Consider the following 23,262-nt stretch of genomic DNA (forward strand, 5'->3'; position numbering starts at 1 on the left):
GAATGACTGGAGAAGTGAGACTTACCAGTCTTTGACTTTGGGTTTTTCCCTCCCATTCTGCATACAGCAGCAGACAGCAATTGTAAAAACAATGAGGTTTTGAGGCTACTACACATTTTACTTTGTGACTGTCTGATGGTTTGTGCTTGTTAAGGTGATTAAAACCAGTGCAACAAAAGAACAATTGCTGTATCAAAGGACCAATGTCAATGAACCACTGATTTCTCATCACTGCAGTGATAGGGAGGACTGGGGTTAGGTTTGGCAATCACTCTACAGAATTTTACTCTCGTAAGCTGAGTGCTTCCTCAAAAAGTAGTCCAACCAGAAGCGGGCAGCAAAACCTACAAACTCAAGGGATTCTCTGAAATTCTCAGCACCAAATTAGAACAATTACATTATTCCTATTTGAATACTTGTATTAATGGATTTCATCAAAGTCACAGAGCGCTCCCTCTTGGATTCACCCGACCATGAAAGGCAGCAGGAATTTTCACGTTAATATGAAACATCTGTAATGTACACATTAGTTACACCTCACCTCAGGTATCCCTGAGCCACAGGCGTAGGGAGCAAACACCTTCACCAAAGAAACTGCTAAAAAGGCAAAGCTCAAAGCCCAGAAAATGTACATTATGTAGTTCATTATGTATGAACCTGGACCCTAAAAGCAAAAACAACAACAACAAAAAAAGTCAGAATCTAAATTTGATATAGGAGCAAAATCACTACTTAAAATAACCCAGGATTACTCTTGCTGCAAGTACGCACACATTTTGCGGGACAGTAATTATTACCAAGCCAAGAGACAGTTTTGTTTGAAAAGCATAAAGTCATGACACCCACAAATCAGCAAAGACTAGGTTATACAAGGTATAAAGTGTTCAAACACTTTATCTTAAAAAGAAAAAATAAACATAGCACAGGTATTTTTTAATAGCTATTTGCTGCTAACATCTACTGAATACTGAGTAAATCTTCTTGAAAAAATTTGTGGTGGAAAAATAAACCAAATCTATCCTTAGTTATTGGAGAACACCACCATTTTAATTTTTATTTTGTTATGTATAACTATGATGATGAACAGAAATTCTCATGTTGTTAATCATTCTATACTCTTATAATTTACTCACACCTGCAACATTCCAAGCCCCCTTGCAGTGCATTAAATGCATATTTATTACAGTATAACCTATTAATCAATTCAAATGCTGAAAAACAGAATTGACAGTACAGCCCAAATCCATGTTTAGTACCCTAACCTTAAGACAATTATTTTCTTTCCATGTTCAGTTGAGCTGCTGAGCAAGATCATCACAGAATAGGTACATACTTACTTCTGCTTGCCCAATTATTAGTTCTGCCCATGTTTTCCACTGCGGACATTTATCTCTCTCTTCAAATGTGGTCTCATTTGAACCCCAACAACACTGTTCATGGTTAAACCACAAAGCACTAAGGCAAATGCCTTCCTTTAAGTCAGTCATCCAGTCAGCAGCGATGTCAATTAATCCTGCCAGTGCCCCTGTTGGAGAAACAGGTTTGTATTAATATTCTGGTAAATAGAAATAACACACACAGCTAAAATGATTAAATGTGCTGGTATTAATTGATGTAAATTGAAATTGCAGAAAACCTAAAGAAATATACATTTAAAACATTACTGATTTCCAGGAATATATCCTGTTTGCAATATGGTAAGATTAGTATTTGCTGAAGAATCTAGTACTGTGTATAGTTCCTAAGTTAAATGTATCTTCGGGGAACTGCTTCAAAGGATTTTTAAAAAATCCTTTTTTTGACTAAAGCAAAATAGTTTTTCATGGCAGCAGTATATTGAAAAACTGTTAATACTTCTAAAGTCAGTATTTTTGTGAATATGTACAGCTGCTAGTTACAATTTATTGTTTTTAAAGTATTAATCACTACTAGACATAGCTGTCTAGAGACAGACACAGTATACTTGTGCAAGTTGCTGGTAGAGAATTACCTCTGATTTTCTAAATTATATTTACTAATCTTTACAGACCCTCAATTTGGGATCCTGGGCCAAAGTCAAAAGCAGTATTTCAGCAGAACAAAATTTCAACCGAACTAATCAAATATGGGCACAAAAGATCTCCCTGTGATTGAAATCAATGTTGTACCATTTAAGATTCACTAGACACATGCAACAGAAAGCAATTGAAACTGAAAAAGCTAGGAAAGTTCACAACTAGAATGTGTTTGCTTTTCTGCTCAGAAATGCAGTAAAGCAATTTCAATATACATAGCAACTTGGGGGGGTGGAAACACAACACTGCATGATCCCACCCAAATTATCACAAGCAATTTCCAGTAATTATACACTCCCAGTTTGTACATTCAGAGGTATATAAACATGCTACAACATATACTTTGCATATAGATTAATTTATATGTGATTTGTGAAAGTGATTTTGTATGTAAGTAGTAATTATACAGTTACCATGCCTTTTTAGCAGGCATAGCCATACTCTGCAACTAATCCAATTTTCCTTGCATTTAATCTACTATCTCTGTTTGAAATACTGTTTCGGAAAAACTGCGCACTAAGTTGGTTACTTCTCACTCCTGCACGTTTCAGTCACTCCAAACTATGCTGTTAGAATGCAACACTGCTTGACAGTGGGGCCACAAACTATCAGACAATTTTAGCTGTAAAACTCATCCTAAAATACACTGAAAAGATAAAGTCGATGTAGAGGCCAACAAACTTCACCTGTTAAAGCTAATATTTTCTGTGTAACAACCTCTTGAAAGATATGACATAAACATACAGCTAGACTTTGCTCATGTATAAATACATCCTTTACAAGGAAGTATGTTTACCAGAACTATACATAAACCAGAGCTAACTTTCGGTTCATGTGTAATAAACTGATGGGTTCAATAAAATTCCCAGGAAACAAACAAACAAACAATTCACAGCAGAAAAAACATCTAGCAGAATCAATTAATATACTTTCACAAAAAATCCTACAAGAAAAAAATCCAAATTTAACAGAAAGAGAAAACAGCAATTTAAATCATTGGATTAAAGAACATTGATAATTTAATAGGTGGAAACTCAATAACTGAGAAACTCTCACTAAATTCAGTCAGGACTTCGTTTTCCATTTGACTGGTAAACCCTCCCCTCAAAATGCTAAAGCCTGTAAATCGAAAGAGTTAACCCTTTTCTTCCCTCATGGAACTCCAGCAGTGGTCAGAACCAGTTCTCATCCGAGTCGGTGGATAACACACAAACAAAAAGCACAGTAACTATACTTGTTGACAAACATAAAGAAAGAAATCCTCTGTTTTTTAACTTGCCTGATGCCAAACCAGTTAGCGTGACTACTAGCCATCCTGACCATGCATCGTACAAACTTTTTGTCATCTCCCATGCTGATTCTTTCTTCTTGCTGTTAATCTGCAAAGAGAAATCGTCATGTATACTTGTATGTTTCTATAATATGAATAGGAGGAAAAAAAGTAAGTAGAACATACAAACTGCGTAACACAAGCTGCAGGCAAATATACCTTCTCTTTAAACTACAAGCATTCTCCTTGTATCAGTGCTTTACATCAATAAATTACCTTGATTACTGAGACATCAAACAACTGACAGAGGAAGGTAAAATTTGCTTAATTTAAAGAACCAAAATCCAAGAAATGCATTACTAGGATAATGAATACTTGCTATGATACACACCTAAAACTGTAATTGGAAAAATAATTTCTGTCCTAAATCTTGAATTATTTTTTGTTGAACCTCAAATAAACTACTGGTGAAGTACTAATAAGCTATTCCATAAAATTCAAATTCCTAAACTTCTATTTTAAAAATAAATGTATTTCATCTTTAGACTAAAAAACACATGAAAATAAAACAAAAACTGGACAACTACCCTATGACACTTTTATACAACTATTACTAATGACATCTAAAGTTACTGTACCAAAAAAAAATAATAATTCTTATTTACTTTCTACCATTAGCTCAAATTTGTGCATAACTTGTTTTATGATTAAACCTTCATTATGTAACTGGATGCTATTTTAATGATTTTTTCATACTGTAAATAGAGGGCGAAAGTATTTAAAACAAACAGAAGAAAAAACCAAACAAAACCAAACAACAACACCAAATAAAAGCCACCAAACCATGAAAGCACAACACTAAACAAGGAAATCTAGAAAAATATACCATCCCTCATGGAAATAAATGTATTTTATAGTTTCCTTGACATTTGTGAGATTCTCAAACTTTTTTTTAAATAAAAAAAAGTTGTTCCTACAGAATCATGTCTTTCAAAACCACAGTGAACCAGTATTCATTCCTTCTTCTTTTTACATCTTTGATTACATGGACAATCTCTTATAATTCAGGGGACATGTCCTGGTTCTGGCTGGGATAGTTAATTCTCTTCTTAATAGCTGGTATAGCACTGTGTCCTGGATTTAGTATGAGGAGAATCTTGATTATACACTTATATTTTGGTTGCTGTTAAGTAATATTTATACCAAGTCAAGGACTATTCAGCAAGAAGGCTGGAGATGCACAATAAGAAGCTGGGAAGGGGCACAGCCAGGATGGCTGACCCAAAGTGGCCAAAGGGATATTCCATACCATATGATATCATGCTCAGTGTATAAACTGGTGGATTTGTCTAGACAGCGGCAATCACTGCTCACAAACTGGCTGAGTATCAGTCAGTGGGTGGTAAGCAATTGCATTGTGCATTACTTGTTTTATATATTATTTTATTATTATTATTATCATAATCATCATTATTATTTTCCCTTCCTGTACTATTAAACTGTCTTTATCTTAACTCACGAGTTTTACCTTTTTTCTGACTTTCTCCCCCATCATCCTGGGGAAAGGAGTGAGTGAACGGCTGGTTGTGGTGTTTAGCTGCTTGTTGGGTTAAACCACAACAGCATATTTATAAATTTCACAGTAATTCTGTGACCACAAACTGCAAACTGTCTTGTCTGACTTTTCTGGTTTCACACATTAAAATGAGTAACAGTTGGGAGAATTCACCCCAGACAAACTATTTCCAGGTGTGATCTGCCTTGCCAGGATTTGGTCAGGCCTGGCATTCTATCCAATGGCATGTCCACTGGACACTGACAGGGTAAAGCTGGCATTGTGTTAATCACTGCTTAGACATCAAATTATGAAAAAACATTACATGGAAAACACCTTACTTTTAATGAAAAGCATTCAATTGTCAGAGACTGAAAAGGAGAATGTCTCAAAACATTGTGGCAAAACCAGTTCTACAACATCTAGCAGGAGATGTCACATCCCTACTAGCAGCAGATGGGACAACTGGAATTGCGATTTACATATCAACAACAAGCTAACGAGCCACAGACAAAGGCCGGCTGGGGCACGTGCTGAAGGGCACGTAGCCCTGTCTTCTGATAGGCAGCATGGTACTAAGGGAGAAGACCCCTGAGTGCTCCATCCAGGACTTTTCCATCTCCCACAATCACCCCCCACTGATGTCAGCACAAAAGGGCAAACATTATGCAAGCAGGCGATCCAGAGGACTATAAAAGCCCACCTGCACAAACATTGCTGGTGCCCACCCACCACCCTGAGGACCACTCCATCCAGCAGTCTCACCACAGGAACTGAGTAAGACACTGGAGGACACGGCACATTGCTGGATCCAAGACAACAAAGCCGATCACACACAAAGTGGAGACATAAAGATCGTTGAATCTCTCTTTTCTTTCTTTCCTATACTTCTATTCTTTCGCTTTTCTAACTAATATAGTAACATATACATATATAGATTTACAGCCCCTGCAAACTTTTTACGTTTACCAATTGAACTTAAATCACATAAATCCTTCTGCCACCAAATCATTTGCCAATTAGGCCAAGCTGCAAAATACAGGCCTTTTGTTTACGGACCTTAAGTATCATGTGTACTGTTTTCCAACCAAGGGGACCCAGGAACCTGAGTCACCTCTCCACCCCAACTCACACCCCTGGGTGGGACCTGACATCAATCAGGGTGCGTGCTTTCAGGTCCATTGCCCAAGGATCTCTTTCCCTCAAAAAAGCACTAGATAGCACAACTGTGGATATTCTGGTTTGAAAACTGGGGTAGGATTCTTTTGTTTTTTTTTTTTAACCATGTCAAAGTAAATCAGCATATACACCCTATATTTGCTTCCAGAAAGTTAAAAATGGTGTTTCCAAAGAGAGCAGAGTAATGCTACAGTGTTGGATGTGAAGAACCTCTCCTCTGATGCCTCCATACAATTACAATTCATTTTTAACTAGTAATTTTGATCAGTTATAGATGTTTTAGGAGAAATCACATCTCAAACTCTGTTTTGTTCTTAAGGTTAACTAATGTAAGCATCCCAGAAGTCTGGCAATAAGGCTCTAAAGAGCATATTTCCTCCTAAAATGCTATTACACAAGTCTATTACACGAACAACAGTATCTAGCATGTTACTGACTAATACAACCCAAGTCCATTTCATTAAAGAACTCATGGCAGAGCACACTGATTAAGGTGAATGGCCCGAACTTCGATGATCCTCTGAAGCGTGATGGGAGAGTGGAAAGGACATTCACCATGTATATTGAGACTACTTTTTGTTAACCATATATACACTGATAAGTTTTAGACATTAAAATGTTCACTTTCCATAATCCAAATGACCGCAGCACTACATAGCAGTAGCACAGATACACTCGTGTCAGCAAAAAACCAATATACGTTACTGCTCATTTTCTGTACAGCTACCACCGTAAGCACTACTCTACTACTACAAATATATCTAAACTGGAGAACAGCCTTAAATATACTAGCATGCAAAAAAAGGAAGCACTGTGAAAATGTCATTTGGGTGATGGGGAACTATTCCCACTCTATTAAATTACTGTTTCCTTTCCAAGTTATAATACTGCTGCAGGACTGCAGGTACCAATGAAATGGTGCTTTTTAAATAGCATTCAAGTAGTTCTAGCTGATGTAGCTACCTACATATTTGAAGTATGCACATATTTTCATTTGTTGCTACACCAGACCTTAATGCCAACATATAACAAAAATATTTTTCAAGCACTGTTATTTATCTCAAGTACCCGTCTATGCCTTTCTCTGTCTTTGCACTTCTCTCGAACCCAGTCAATGGTATGGAAGTCATCATACGTTCCTACTCCTGGAATCGGTTCATCCAGAAGATCCAGTAAATGTGTTGAACTGTTGACACTTCCTCCATTTGTCATTGTATAATGAGTTCCTGTGGCAGAAGAAAGACAGAAATGAACTAATTCTGCAATAAACAAAGTATTTGAATGTTCATAGCACTATGGTATTCAAAATTTCTGAACAAGTAATTAAGACACTTCCCATAATATGCATATTTTACTTCATTTAGGTCTCTCAAAGTTGCATAGAACTTTTTTCTCTTGCTCATCTGTAGGTTAAATTTGCACATTGGTAACTTTGTATTTCCACTGGTTAAATATTAATGTACTAGTGAAACTGTTGCTCTTTGTGTGCAGACTCCAGAGAAACTCCAAAGGAACAAAGTGGGAAAAATGAGTAGCTTCAACACATACTTAACTTGAAGTTTATTTCAGTTTATGATCTATCAGAGGAAAATCTGACTGTAAGAGAACAAAACCAGATGATTAAAGTTCACAGCACTTCCATAAGTTGCCAGTTATTTTTAAGTATACATACTACTGATTACCAATCTCTCCTACATGCCTACACTAAATCTAAAAAAAAAAAAATCAACATATTATCAAAGCAACTAAAAAGGAAAAGAAAGCCAAGCAAATTAAAAAAAAAAAATTATTTATTTCAGACAATTCACAGAACAGCCCTCAGTCATGAAAAGTTAGAAGGCATTTTCTTTATACAGTATTTCCACTAACTTGTCATTACTAGCTAGTCCCTTCATGGACAGCTTGCATAGCAACATCCCCAACAGTATTTATTCCAGTCATCAGAAGAGCAAGAGGAATACTGAGAAATTTTCCTCCTTCTCAAGTGATCAAGAAAGCTGTGGTGTGTTTGTTTTAAGGTTTCAAACATCATCAGTTCTGTAATATCTTGACTTTTATGAGTTCCTGCCTCAATATAGCGCGGCCACCATTTGCCTACCCAACACAAACTGCTTCTGCAACAGTAATTGCTATAGCTATACAGGGAACATCTGTAATTAGGTAAATATAGACAATCAATGTTGGACTAAGAGCAAAATAACTTGGCCATCAGCATATGATGTTCCACAGTAACCTCTATTCTTAAGATGCAGGCCCAAGTTGGCCAAGACTTCTATCAGTTCAGACAGGCACTAGAACCCATTTCACTAGACTGACAGTGGCACAATTAGCCAGGTGGAGGGTTGTTCACGTTTTTTTAACTGCAGGCTCAGCTTCTTGGTGTTGACAGCAGAAGTTTCCAACTTATCAGAAAAAAGAAAAAGAAAAAAAAAAGTCTTCTAAGGGTCTACCTGTAACCTCCTTCCAAATGCTATAAATGCCGAGAGTTCAGCAGTCCCAGCTCTCACCAATAACTGACAATTAGATCTATACATAGGTAAAATGTGTTCTTTCCCTTCAAATTTTTAGAGTCTGAGCTCTAGCAGAAGCAGTGTGACACCTGGCACTATACTCAGCCTCAAAGGTGTGCCTCAGCCATACATTACTTGAGAGGTCTGGTTTATGCCTGCTAGATAACCCAGTGTTTATTTGAACATTTTCTTAGTAGTGAAAGAAAACATGTAAGAAAATAATATAAAAATCCTATTAAGACAATGTAAAGACAAAAAATATTATTTATTACACATAAACACTACATATAGAAAACCTTAACATTTATGAAAGTCTCTAAAAAGAGAATTGAAATGCAGGTGACAACTCCTCAACATGTCAATACCATTCTCTCATGCCAGCCCGGCTGCCATCTTTCTTAACACTGTTTTTTCCTCCAGTCTATGCCATATTAAATTCTCCCTCAACTATTCACCATAGCTAAGCCCTGTAAAACTCTTTCCGAAGCTGCTGCTAGTCCCTCTTCAGGCAGATGTAAAAAAGCATTACCCGTGCTTCAATTAATAAAAGGCTTACAACAACAAATTAAATCAGATTTGCTAATAGAAGTGATTGTGAAAACCTTGTTTTAGGATAAGGGAGATTCAATTCTCTTACCATTTCCAAGTCTCATAACTAGAAAGGAAGACTAAGATACATATTTGGCTAGCTGAAAGGGCAGGCCAATATTGTGGAAGATGTAGTAAAAATATTCACACTGTAATGATTAGTTTAGCTCTCAAAATTAAAAGAATAACAGAACACTTTATGAAAAATCTTATTTTTACATGAAATTAACCTCCTTCACAAAGCAAGGGGACATAAACTAAATTCAGGCACAGTTTAATTATTAATCTCGTACAAAGTCACAAGCAGTTTCCTGAATCTGAGTGATCACAGTAGGATGAAAGTTTGCCTTTGCCCCAGGAGAGCTGGTTTTACGCCCTGCTTTATATGAAGCAATATCAAGCTACAAGGAGCATGCAATCCTATGCCACACAAGGCAAAGAAAAGTTGAGAGTTATAAATGTATCACAAAGAGTAACACAATTTATGCGTATCACAAGGTGTTGAATTGGAATTCTGTCCAGGGAAACCATCATGGACAGCACCACAGGTGCTGCACCAGACTCCAAGCAAAACTTGAAACAGGCTACAAAGAATGGTCATTGCCTGGATACATTAAGACCTCACTGAGACTGTGTCATGTTCCTGCTTTGCCAGCATTTGCTGTCACACCAAATACTGGCATATAAATGATCCTTGTATGATGGGGAGGAGACACAGAACAAGATGTGAAGAAGTGGTTTGGTTGAATATAGAGTTGTCATGAACACCTGACACAGCTGAATCACTATTCCAAGGGAGGAACAGGCAACAGTGATCCCTGCAGCACTGTGTGGTAGAAAGGTTGCCCTATAGAGGACCACCAAGAGGACAACTGTACAAAATCTGATGCTCTGTAGGTAAGATACATAAGTCTGACAGCGGTGGAAAAGGACAATCCCCAATCTACACAGGTTATAACTGTTCTAAAGGAGAATTTAGAGAAATATACTTTTACCAATACTCAACACTTTTCCAAACTTCCACTCCCCTTTCTTCTCTTCCTTCTATAGCATTTCACATAAGATGCTCTTTCCAGCTATGATGATAATGATTCTCACCAACATAAACACATGTGAATTCTCATCGTTTATTGCCAATTTAATCAAAGTGTTATTAAATGTATTTTCAACTCAATAGACTTTGTTAAAATCCTTACCATAATATGTATTTTTCATCACACCATTTTAACCTCCAAGCAGGAAAGCACCATTACTCTGATAAATTGTAGCATCTAGCAAAGGTATCCTTCTGGACATTCCCAATGTTCAGAGAGTTATTTCCCCTTCCCTTTTCCCCCTGCTCCCCAGTCCTTAAGTTTCAAGAGTTTCTCAGGCTACAACTCAACGCAAGGACTTTTCATCAAAATACAAGCAGCACTTAGCACACAGCCTCTAGCTATGGAAAGATTTTCTGTATGTACACACCTCAGCCATTCTGCAGCTGTAAAGAAAATAAAGCCTTCTCTTTGTTGCATATGAGTTTGCTTAAGGCTTTATTAGACTGGGAAGTAGATGGTAAAAGTGGCAGGCAGAACTTTTATTATTACTGTTATTCCAAATTAACCCATGTCACTATGGGGAGGCAAATTGCAATACATTGATCCTCTCTAGAGGCTCGATGCAACTCACAGGAATTCTTACAAAGCAAATTTAACACAACCCTTCCATACTTAGCAAAACTAAGGTAGCTGGCATCCCTTTATTAGCATGGTCTTCTCCAACAGCATCTGTAACAATCCTGTATCTTCAACATGTAACCAATGAGCTGCTGCAGAGACTGCAAGCTTATAGAAAGTAAGCTTCTAGACAATAAAAAGTAACATGCTTCTTCAGAGACAGGAGACCGACTTTTTTAGATGATTCAGTCACTGTAGGTCTTGCCTGAACTACCTTGTAGGAAGGCAGCTGACTAATTATCATTTCCATGCATGTAATTCCAAGCCTTCAGCACAATCCCTTCTCAGCAATCAGCTCTGGTATTGCTGAAGAACTGCTTCAAGTGAAGCTGCTTAAAAAAAAAAAAAAAAAGAAAAAAATTAAAAAAAGAAAACAGCAACCAATGAAAAACTAATAAAGAACACTGAATCATGTTGAAAGCAAATAAAAAACCAACAAACCCACAATGTAATAAGCATTAAGGTTAACAGTGGAACACTGGTACTTTGGGACACCTGACCAGAATGAGGTAAAGCAAAAACAAACAAAAGAGTTACATGGACAAAACTGGAATAAGAGAAATAGATTCCAAGACCATGAAAAAGCACTCATCTCTGAAGTGGGGCGTTCATTGTTTTGTTGTTGTTTGGTTGGTTTTGTGTGTTGTTTTTTGCTTGTTTTAATGAGAATAAAAAAATGCAATCCAAAATTGCTTGAGAAGACACTCTGCCTGACAGAGAAATCAGTCTTTACCATACTGCTCTTCCATCTCTCTCTGAACACAAACTTACACTGAATGGCTGTCAGCTCCCAACACTGATCCAACCTCCTGCTTTGCTTATGTAGTCCCCTCTGATGTAAAGCAGGAACAAAGAATTTACAGAACTAATATTTTGCTATACATACACAAGTGGTTTTATGCATTACAGGTTCCTCCCTGCCTTATGTCCCCCCGAGGCAAGGAATATCTCTTCTATCATATTCTGTATATGTGCCTTCATACAATCAATCTTGATTGATGTTGTAACTATGATAAACATGACAAAAAGCTATTTATGTAGATTACACACACCACTTTTCAGGTGCCATGCAGAGCATTTTCAAAGACTGTCTCACCTCCTGCAGTAGTGATCCCATATTCCCTTGCCCTTTTGTAACTCAGTAGATTTCTTTCAGATATAAAAGCAACCCTGAGCAACACAAAGCTGATGAAAGCCATGTTTGGTTTGTTTGGTTTTTTTTGAGAAAAATACCTGCTAGGTTTTTAGCTAATTCATTTTAAAAGATCACATCACTAAAGACTAATACATTTAAAACATGAGCAGACCACTACTGACTATTCACTATGGTACTGTTCAAAAATAATCAAGATGAAACATTTAAAACACTAACTAATCAAAATGTGAGTTGATAGGCTGCCGCATTTTTCACTTCACAGAACAAATCCCCAGCGATAGAACACAGTACATCATAAAGATCTACAGAGTCCTGCTACCCAGGCCCTGGTATGAAGAAACAAAGAGCCACTGGACCTGGGTTCTCACTTCTTGGTGTTCTCTCTTCTGGGGAGGCAGTGGATTCCAGTTTCCACACTCTACTATTTAAAATTCCCAGTGAAAGTAAATTTGGACCATCTTGAGTTAAAGGAATGAAGTAGCAGGTGCTTCACAGTTACCTAAACACAGTTTTACACAAGCAAGAGGTTTTGCAACATCACTAAAGCTCCTGATTCCTGTATAACCTTTCAACAATCCTTCCCGACTCTTTCCTTGTGTACAGTGTTCCTTCTTTTCTCATAAAAACAATGAGAAGCATCAAGATTTAAGACAAATGTGGCATGCTGATTAAATGGTGCACGACAGCTTTTTATGTGGTTCTCCACCATGTGATCATCTTAACAATTACCCAATATAACCAAAAGAACAAATCCACACTGCTACAGCCTCTGCAGAGCATAAGGTACAGAACTGAGACATGAACAGGCTCAAGAGAGCAGCTAGCAGAGTTAACAATGGACCGTAATTTTACGATAAAATTTAAGACCCCTTCCATATGCTGTACAGCATATGATACACATCTAGTGAATGTATGACACAAAATACGTGGCTTGGTCTTAAACCCAGCATATATCAGCTTACTGAATTTTCTGAAATGAGACATCTCTTGGGACATAATTACACAGAAGGCTGAGCTGACTTGAGAGACTGCTGCCACCCAAACAGGAGATCTTGCTCCCCTTACTACTTCTTTCCATTCTTGGTCACATGCTCCCACTCTCACCCTCAGACCAGCTCTGTCACCGGTAGATCCAACTGCACAGTAAACCAATCTAAGATGCTAATCCAACTAAACAGACAAAACAAACAACAAAAAATTCTGCTCTTACACAGAACTGGAATCAAGCTTCTGTGCTGTCAAACAAGAAACAGAGCCAGTGCAAGAGCAAGAACTGAGAGCAGAGACTGGGCACAATAAGCAAATTCACTCTCTTCCACAGCAACAAGCTGTCAGACTAGTTACTTTGAAATATATAAATGCACCCTTGGGGTCTTGTTAGATTTTAATTATGTCTTTCTGTTGGAAACAATTTAAAACTTTTACATAAATATTAATATCCAGACACCATACAGCAATATCTATTTCACAGTAATATCCATTTCCAAATTCCCAAAGGTGGCTATGTTTAGAAACATTTCAGAGTTGTGAACACACCAACAGATAAACAATGCCAATATTGAAGACAATGGCAGAGCAATAATAGGAACCAATTTCTCAAAGGTATTTCTCTACAAGCTACGTAACTGCTAATTTTTCAGCAAGAATACACTAGTTTGCTGCTGCTCACACATCTCATTTTCTAGACAGTGCACAACTACATGGTATTCCCCGCAGCAGTTGTCCTTCTGGCTGGCAGCAGTGCAAAGTATTTTACCTGTGCTACTTGGAGCAGTGTCAAAGAAGCGGAAAAAATACATATACCTCTGTAAGTAAAATGAAGCTAATCAGTTTACACCAAAGGCTGGAATAAGCTCTCCCTGACATGAGCATTCAGACCTGCTGAGTGCTAAAATCAGCAGGAGCTGTAGCTTTCCGAAGGTCAGATACTAATCCAAGGCTTTGCTTCACCCGTGTGTCCTTGGGTATTAGGTGGCAAGGGGAACAGAGGCGGGAAGCACCCTGAATGCAATGCACTTGTAACAAAGAAGATTTGTATACACAGATATGTGTTAGCACCTCAGCTTCTGTCTCCATATTCAGATCTCAAAATATGAGGCCTTCTGTTAAAAAAAACAAAATACAATTGTCAATTTATTTAAATTTGTCTGTAACCACTCAAGAAGAGTCATTAAACACTATTGTCTTTTCATGGCTAGAACTAATCTCTAAATTTCAGAATCAGAAGCACAGCATGTCATGTCAGAGTGCTATCATGTGCTACTGTTGGTGATATTAAAGTCTTTGTAATCAAGTAGTATGTTCCCCTTTGTGTCTAATTATGAATTTTCATCCTGTCTCTTCAGTTGCCTTTTCTGAACTGCAACTTAAATATAACATGAACAGTGCAGGAAGGAGATGAGGAAAAAAAAAGGTGTAAAGATATACGAAGTTAAATAAAGCAAACATTACAAAAGGGAAATAATCTATTATCTAGCAATGGCCAAGGGAGTAACAGTCAGAACAACAGAAATTTAGATAAACAGATTTTTAAATACTGCTGCTGCATGTACATAAGAGCTATTCATATGTTGTTCTGGAAGGTAAAGACAGCATGCAGCAAAAATAATAATTCTGCTAATAGGATTATCCCAGTCAGGCCATGTTCAGGCCCAAGGAGGGCATAAACTCAGTTTGTTCATTAGTTTTCTAATATCTCAGACAATAGTACATCTCAAGATGACTTACAAAAATTGAGACATACAAACCCAATAGAGAACCTTATCAGATTTACAGCAGATGCAAACAAATAGCCTGTAACTACCTTCAGAGAACTGCAGTTATATCTAATGGTATTTTCTATTAATCACCGAAGTCAAATATGCTAAACTCATAATTGAAAATCCTTATCCCTTTTTTATACTAGGAATCTTAAAATAAAGTTCAGCGGAAATTCAGAGCTGTAACCACATTGAATTCCTCCACGCGATACTTTCTCTCAAAGCATTCAATGTTAGACAGCTATAAGCAACTTGAGCACATTTTCTGTCATAAGCCTGTAATTAGTCTAAAAAACAATTTTATTACTCTTCCTCTGCTACCAATAAAATTTCAGGGTCAAACTCTAGCTCTGAGCATGTGTACAAAACTTTCACACCCATTTTCTTCAAAGGTCACACTGAGAATTCCAGTTTCTAATTGCTTTTGATTTATCTACTAATTCTTAAACATGAGAGGCCCATAAGCAGGAATGTAGCCTAAAATACAAAAGTATAACTTTTACCACCTAGAGGATCTGAAATGGCTCAGCAGGCATCTGACCGAAAATCTTCCTAAGACATGATTAAACATCCTCTGCCCTATAGCTGAGGATAACAAGGGAAGCTGGGGAAGGGGGAGGGTTTCCCCAGTGTTGCTATTAATAGTGTAATCTAAGCAGCAGGAGTTGCACCTACATGCAGTGGTAATCGGCGCACAACAAATGAAATTGTGAGTTCTTTTGTCTCTCTCTCTCAAAAAAAACAATTTACTAAAATGAAGTCATCAGTAAATTTGGTGTGCTCTTCACAGAGGTAATTTTCACATCTCCTGGTCACTAACTGCGATTATTATCAGAACAGCATTTCATTAATTTTGCTTGAGGACTTCCAAACCCTAATAAGATGTAGTTATTATATGTGACAAATAAAAGGGAGTTGACAACCCTCATTCTTGCTGAAGCTCAAGTTTTGCTACCGGTAGCCTAGCCACTATACATGTACTGCCATTGCTCAGATTTCAAATTATTAAAGAAAGGTAAAATGAGTGCTTATTTAGGAAAAAAAAGGCAAGAAGGGAATCAGAGAGTGTGAGTATGTCTGTGAATGGTTAGAAGGCAAACTGATAATTTCAAAAGGGTCCAGCTAGCAAAAATGATGCAAAAATAAATCTAGGGGAAGAAGTGAACAACACTAATAATTTATTTACACGACATATATTCCAGCGTATGGTTTATTCTATAAATAATTCCTACCATATATGCAATCCTAAACCAGGACTTAAAAACCCTTTCTGAGGAGGGAAGAACTACTTTTAACTCTTTTAGTTACCACAGAAGAATAGAAATGAACTGTGTTCCTGCAATTTTATTTCAGTGTATGAGAGAGCATAAGGAACTGGAGGATAAAGTCTGGAACTATGCATTTACTAGCACAGAAAGAGAAGTCTCAGGACGGAGCAACATAAGGAAGACCTAATAAAAAGTATTCAATAATATCCGTCTTTTTTTTTTTTTTCAAAGAGATAATGATGAGTAATCAACACCAAAAAATAAACACAACTAATAAATATATATTTTTAAATCTTTCCATTTGATGTTTCACAGCATATCTGCATTGAAAAAAAAAAAATCTCAATGCAAACCAACAGGTCAGGCTTTTAATAACAATGCATTACAATATTTTGTATCTCATCTCATTGAACATTAGTGAAGGCCAGTAATTAATCTCAAAGACCCCTATAGTGATTTCATCATTGCTGAGGTACAGTCACATTGGATGAGCCACTGCAGTCAATTAGGGCAACAAATGCTTTGATGTTATGAAGCAGATCTGCATGACATGAACGGTACTCTGCAGGACAGAACTGCTGTCAGCGTGTGAATTAAGGGAAAAAAATCTGCAGGCTCTAAAAATTAAGTTTATTTTCTGAAAAATATCTTCATCCATTTTATCTTAGCTTGTTATTAAAATGCTCTGAAATCTACATGAGATGAAAAAAATCTTGGCAGTATCCTTTTCTAGACTCAGAGATAATAAAGAAATGTCCAGAATTTACTTTAAATTTCTGGTTTTGACTGTTAGCATTTCAAGTCTCATTTTGATAGCAAGATGACAGTGACAGGTTACTTTGGTATTGTAAATCAGCAGGAAATACACACAAATTTTGACGAATTCTAAAGAACAAACTGGTCTGGACACTCAGTCTTCTACTGAGTCATATGCACTTGACAAATTAAGATTTGCAAGAGCTTATGGTAATACTGTTGGGTTTTTTTTGTTCTTGCTTTTTTTTTTAAAAAAAAAAACAACCCTCACCACAGCAAATCAAAGAAACAACAGTAACACTGGTTTTGAAATACAGTATCGGAATACAAGATTTACAAGCCCTAATGGGACACATCATAACTGGGAATTCTTTTTCTGGCTCCTAGAGCTGTCACCAAATGGGAACACCCAGTCAAACCCTCCACTGTTTCCATTACAGTATTTGTAAACTGTATATTTAATATCAATACTCCGGTAAGCCAGATACCATTTTGCACTGTGAAGATCTCTACTTTTTGTACTGTAAAATCAACTAAAATCTGGTAATTTCCAGGAATATGCAGCTGATCACTTTTCAATACCTAACTATAATTTGGAGAGTTTGAAAGTGTAATAATAATAGGTCTGTTTTACAGTTTTCAACTTTAAAACTATCTACAAATCTACACTCACATAATGGTGGAGGCTGGGAGGGACCTCCAGAGGTCAGCTCAAGCAGGGCCACCTACAAACAGTTTCCCAGGACCATGTCCAGACAGCTTTTTCATATCTCCAAGGAAGGTGATTTCACAACCTTTCTGGGCAACCTGTTCTAGTGCTCAGTCATCCTCACAATAAAAAACTGCTCCCTGTTTACCTGATGTTCAGAAGGAGCCTCCTGCATTTCAGTTTGTGCCCATTTCCTCTGGTGCTGTCACTGGGCACCACTGAAGAGAGCCTGGCTCCTTTGCACCTTCCCTTCAGGTATTTATATACATTGATAAGATCTCCAATTCACACCTCACAAATACTCTATGAAAATACCATCCTTGATTTCTAGGAACTGATTCTAAAATCTGACTTAGATAACTATCCAGCACCTGCTATGTAATAATTATCTGGGCAGAGAAAAATTTGCTTGTCTTAAAACACTCTAAGCCATATTAGAACCTGTTGATATTCTTAACATACACTGAAAAATACTCTAAAAATCATAAAAAGACAACAAGTAACCTTTAAAGCAAACTACTAAAACACAGATAAAAATGCTAGAAGAACATTAAAAAGTGTGACCTAGTCTGTCTATTTAGAGAAATGAGTTTACAAGGAAAGGTGAAACAACAAATTAACGAGGAAAAAAAATCTTATGTAAATCATATATTTATTCTCAGCCTACCTCCCCTCTAATGCCATCACCATCATCCATAAATATTGATAACTTTCTAATTTTAGATTAGCCAATTTAAACAAAACTAAAGTAAGCATTTACCACATTTACTGGTTTTGAACACCAAAGTGCAACCATCAAATCCAACCAAGAAAAAACAACATATCCTCAGAACTTGAATGCATAACTTTAACTTAATCCCACTACAACTTCTCTCAAAACAAACCCAAATCTTTATAGAACATATTCTGCTTTAAATTTGCAGAAACAAAAGGCAAGCTCCAAATAGGATTTTTCCTCCCAACATCGATAACACACTTCTTTTTAAATCTGCTTCCTTGCAAGCAACAGTGTGAAGAACCTACCATAAAGCTCCAGTTTCTTAATAGCTCATCAATACTGGCTTAACAGACATATTACAATTGTATAGCTTTCCCTTCACATATCAAAGACGTCAACAGAGAGTCAAGACTAAAAGCACGTAAGGAAACTTCAAAGCTAGACACCGTTCCTTTCCGAGTTAGTGAAAGGCATGAAAATAGCCTATTTAATACACTCCTGCCAATTTGGTCATGGTCAGTCACAAACACATTTTTTTGTGTTTGTGTTGGTTTTTTTGCACGCACGAGTATTATATTGATTTAAAAGAGAGAGAAAGCGAAGACTGCCACATATCGAAGATGGAGTCCCAAGCCGATGCGATGTGCAGCAGGACTGATCTGCCCACAGAGAAAACAGTCACCGACAGCAGAGGAACCAGCCAGAACTGAATTCTCCTCCTACAAACGGCACGAGGCTGGCAAAACAAAGCAATGTGATGATTAACAAGTCTTTAGCCCTCTGCTTGAAAGCTGAACAGCAGTCTCACACATCCAGATATGCAAACAAGTAACTCAAACGTGAATCTGGCATACCTCGCTTATGCAGCTCCCTGAGCGGAATGCCGTCTTCTCCCCCCCCATCGTAGGGCAGATAAGGATCAGAAGAGGCATCCATGGATGTGGCGAACCCGAGGCCCGTATGCCGGCTCAGAAGGGCCGCGGCATTCCTCACACAAGGGCGGCCGCGGGGGACGCTGCCATGTTTGACCAGGATCCGGCCTGCGCACCGCAGCTGCCGCTGCCGCCTTGGCGCAGGAGCCGGGCTCTGCCCGCCGCTGATGTCAGCGCGGGGCGGCCGCAGCCGCTGCCGGGGGCTGGGCGGGCGGCGGGCGCGGCCCCGCGGGGCGGCCCCGCTACCTGCGCCTCCCGCCACGCACGGCAGCGCTCGCTGTTGCGGGCTGTTTCCTCTGCGCAGGAAAACGAAGCCACGTACTTAACCGCTGACAGGAAGAAGAGGAAAAGAGCCCGTTTGCGACTTAGGGCAGAGGTGGCCCCGAGCGGGCGCGCAGGGCTGGGGCCCCACTCTGCCAGCACCGCCCCGCCCCGCCCCGTCCTGCAGCTCCAGCGTCGTGGGGACAGACAGACAAACGACGGCAGAACCTCACTTGCACATGTGAAGCTGCCAAAACTGCCAGCTTTTTGAACAAGGGAACGGTGAGGTTACAGGCTCAGTTTAAAAGGCAAAAATTCATTTTGGCAAATGAAACTGAAGAAAGATATTCGAACTAATTTTATTTGCCCATCTGGAGTCACAGCAGCACAGACTTTTTAAACAGCTACCATCACATTTTATGTGGAAGGGATGTAAAAGATTAAAGTTCATTTATTACCGCTGGTGGGGGGAAAGCCTGTCGCCCAGTAATTTTATTTACTCTTTTCAAACATCAAAATTAGTACGACTGAGGGAGAACAAGAGAAGCTGCTGTCCTGTTTTCAGCTGGGACAGAGTTAATTTTCTGCCTAGGAGCTGCTATAGTGCTGTGGTTTGGATTTAGTATGAAAATAATGTTGATAATACACTGGTGTTTTAGTTATTGCTAAGTAGTTGCATGGTAGTCAAGGACTTTTCAGCTTCTCAGGCCCTGCCAGATGCACAAAGAGCTGGGAGGGGGCACAGCCAGGACAGCTGACCCCATGTGCCTTGAAGGGATATTCCACAGCGTATGATGTCATGCTCAGTGTATATTTGGGGGGAAGAGAATGAGGGGGACATTCAGAGTGACAGCATTTGTCTTCACAGGTAACCGTAAAATGTGACAGAACCCAGCTGCCCTGGAGGTGGCTGAACACCTGCCTGCCCATGGGAAGCAGTGAATGAGTCTCTTGTTTTGCTTTGCTTGCATGTGCAGCCTCTACTTTACCTGTTGAACTGCCTTGATCTCAACCCACACGTTTTCTCACTTTTACTTTTCTGACTCTCTCCCCCATCCTGCTGGGGGGAGTGAATGAGCGGCCGCGTGGTTCTTAGTTGCCAGCTGGGGTTAAACCACAACACATGCTAGAAGCCAAGCACTGCTTCACAGGGTGAGCTTGCCCTGCTTTCACCTCCACCACCCCATTCACATTGTAGAACTTCGAGTTCTACAGAAGTGAATGTCTGATACGAACATATGCACTCCAAAACATTAAAGCAAGAATTAATTACATCTTTAATTAGAACGGTCTGGTATCTCCATTTTTTTTGTGGTAATTGTCCTGGTATTATAACCACATAATATCCATATTCATATTTTAAAAAGTTTGGGGGAGAGCAAATGTAATAAACACAGGTCCATACTTAACTTCGCATTACTCTACACATTGATAAAATGCTCCAAGTCTCTTAAAGGTCTCAGACACAAAATAAGCAACAACCCACATGAATGCTACGCAAGGCGTTCATGTGATACATCACCAAATAGTGACTGTTACAGCTTTGTCAAAGCCCAAGCACTTCAAATAACCAGTATCTAAAGACATGAAATCTTGAACTGACTACATCATTGCTTGCTTTTGAAACAGATTACTATATATTGTATCCATATATTAATTTACACTTACTGTATGATCTTGTACTGGTCTTACCTTGGTAAGAATTAATTTTTTACATGAGATTTCCATAGTTAGTTCACTTGTAATGAAATACTTAAGATGTACATTTTTTTTTTCTCTTCAGCACATAAAATTATTGTTCCATGATATATTATTCTCAGTCATTTTAAGTGTTCTGCTTCAGAAAAATGTGTCATACATTAACTACACTATCACTTAATTTGCAGAGATTCATTTTTGTGAAACTACATAACAGTAAAAAATGCTCTCAAGAGCTGAAAATGGATATGCTATTTAGACATACTGCCTCAGTATAACACTGTAATATATCTTGTACATGTGTATGTTTACACAGAAACACATGATGTAACTGAAGGCTCCCAGTGAAATTAGCAAGACCTTTAATGCTTAGCAAAGTTGAGAACAACGCATGCCTACAGCACCACGGCCCGGCTCCAGTTTCATTCACACAGGAAATAAGGAACAAAACTAATTTTATTATGTATGCCTTTTTACCTCTGAAAGTGTGACAGACAGACAACTACTTTAGTTTTCAAATGCATTGGTTTCTTAGATAATTTTCCAAGTACGTTCTTAAGGAAGTGATTTATTTTATAAGACAATGTCAGTGTTACAACCTATGTACTGTAAATGATCTTTTTCAGCACAGAGTAGGACAAAGAAATATTTAATATATTGACAGGTCTGTAAAGTAAATTTAATCTTTCAAATATTGCTCCAATACAAATGCTGAAAAAATGCTGCTCTCTCTCTACATGGAAAAAACAAATGACAATGAAGGAAAAAAAGAAAATAATACAGCAAAATATATTTTAAAACCTTAAAGACTATCTTATCTCTAAGACGAAGGGAAGCCTTGAACCACAGATACTCAGTTTTAAAATACTGGTGTCTTCTACTGAGTTAAAACAGACATCTGCATTTGCTGTCATCTATACAATAAAATGCTTTCTGAAGAGTGGCCTCCTACAATCACCTTTTCAACAAGAGCAACTGAATCTTCATGATCTTTAATATCCAAAAGTGGTGTGACTTTCACAGCCATTATGCATTCTCACCAGATATTTTTGACTGTTGAAAAATAAACCGAAGCACCTCTGAACTTCAAATTATCCTCATTACTGCTCCATTAAGTAGAAGTAAAACAGAAATCCCTGAGCATTCTCAACTCCTTACCTCAACAGCACCTGGAAAGAGTCTGTAATCTTACTGTAAGGCTCTAAATAAAAAGTCATTCACAGCAGGAAGAAATACAACAACAATCTTTGTAACCTGAAGAAAGAATTATTACAGAATGAACTGTTGGTGCATTTATTTTATGTTGATAATAGAAGACTTCATATTTGATAGAATATGAAATAAAGGATATAAAGGACTTAACACAGTCTGGAAGATCATCGCTAGTTTAAGAGTTTGATGTGGTTACCAAAGGCCTGGAATGTCTCAGAACGGCTATTAAAAATCGGTCACAGCAAATAAATGGCTAATTTGTTGGCCTAAACTTGTTCACTGTACTAAGACACATGCAAAAATTTCTACGCATTTCTAATATGCAGTCCAAGTTTGAAAATATAAATAGTATAACTAGTTGGAGGGCATTTTTTATAAACTTTAGATATAAATAGAAAATAAATGGCACCAAGTCTGCAGTGTAAATCAGATACAACTTCTCATTTCCTACATAGTATTTCAAGTCTACCTAATTTTAATTGCAGCAGCTCTACCAAGGTCACTTGTAGACTGGCTGCCAAATACAGTCCTTTCTTTGCCTACTCTTAAAAAGCAGAACAGTCATTTTCCCTTCTCAATTACCAGCAGCTTGTGTTCTCATTGTTCATAACCACTACCACTGTGTGTATTCCCTTTCCTATAATACAATGAAAAGTGTGGGGTTTTTAAGCAAGAGAAAGATTCTATGCATGCTAACCTGACGAAGTTAAGCCAGTCTTTTTTAATATTTAAAAGTCTACAATTTCATCTTTCCAAATTACTCTCTTTCTACCTGGTTTGAAATAGTGTCTGACTGGTAATTTTATATTCAGAACAGAATGTCAGTTATTTTTGTTGTGAAGCTCAACAAATTCCAACATTGTAGTTTGTGAAATAGTGTCTCTAGCTAACTAAGTACTTGGGGCATTAGGGAGTACCTAAT

General features: G+C 37.8%; 1 protein-coding gene across 7 annotated transcripts in view; it reads right to left on the reverse strand.

Moving 5' to 3' along the window:
- CLCN3 (chloride voltage-gated channel 3) overlaps window positions 1-23,262 on the reverse strand; it is a 71,497-nt gene that overhangs the window by 20,617 nt on the left and 27,618 nt on the right. For 3 of the 7 annotated variants that reach the window (XM_071807711.1, XM_065836574.2, XM_065836577.2), the window contains 4 exons: window positions 7,127-7,284; window positions 3,334-3,433; window positions 1,338-1,525; window positions 542-664 (listed from right to left, as the gene is read on the reverse strand). In XM_071807711.1, the coding sequence (XP_071663812.1) occupies window positions 542-664; window positions 1,338-1,525; window positions 3,334-3,433; window positions 7,127-7,270 (555 nt within the window). In that variant the 5' untranslated portion in view covers window positions 7,271-7,284. Of the gene's footprint in view, window positions 1-541; window positions 665-1,337; window positions 1,526-3,333; window positions 3,434-7,126; window positions 7,285-11,085; window positions 11,204-19,091; window positions 19,340-23,262 lie in introns of those variants that run through there. The other 4 variants (XM_071807709.1, XM_071807710.1, XM_065836576.2 and 1 more) reach the window with 4 other exon arrangements.

This window comes from Patagioenas fasciata, chromosome 4 (genome assembly GCF_037038585.1).
Source record: "Patagioenas fasciata isolate bPatFas1 chromosome 4, bPatFas1.hap1, whole genome shotgun sequence".
Taxonomy (NCBI): domain Eukaryota; kingdom Metazoa; phylum Chordata; class Aves; order Columbiformes; family Columbidae; genus Patagioenas; species Patagioenas fasciata.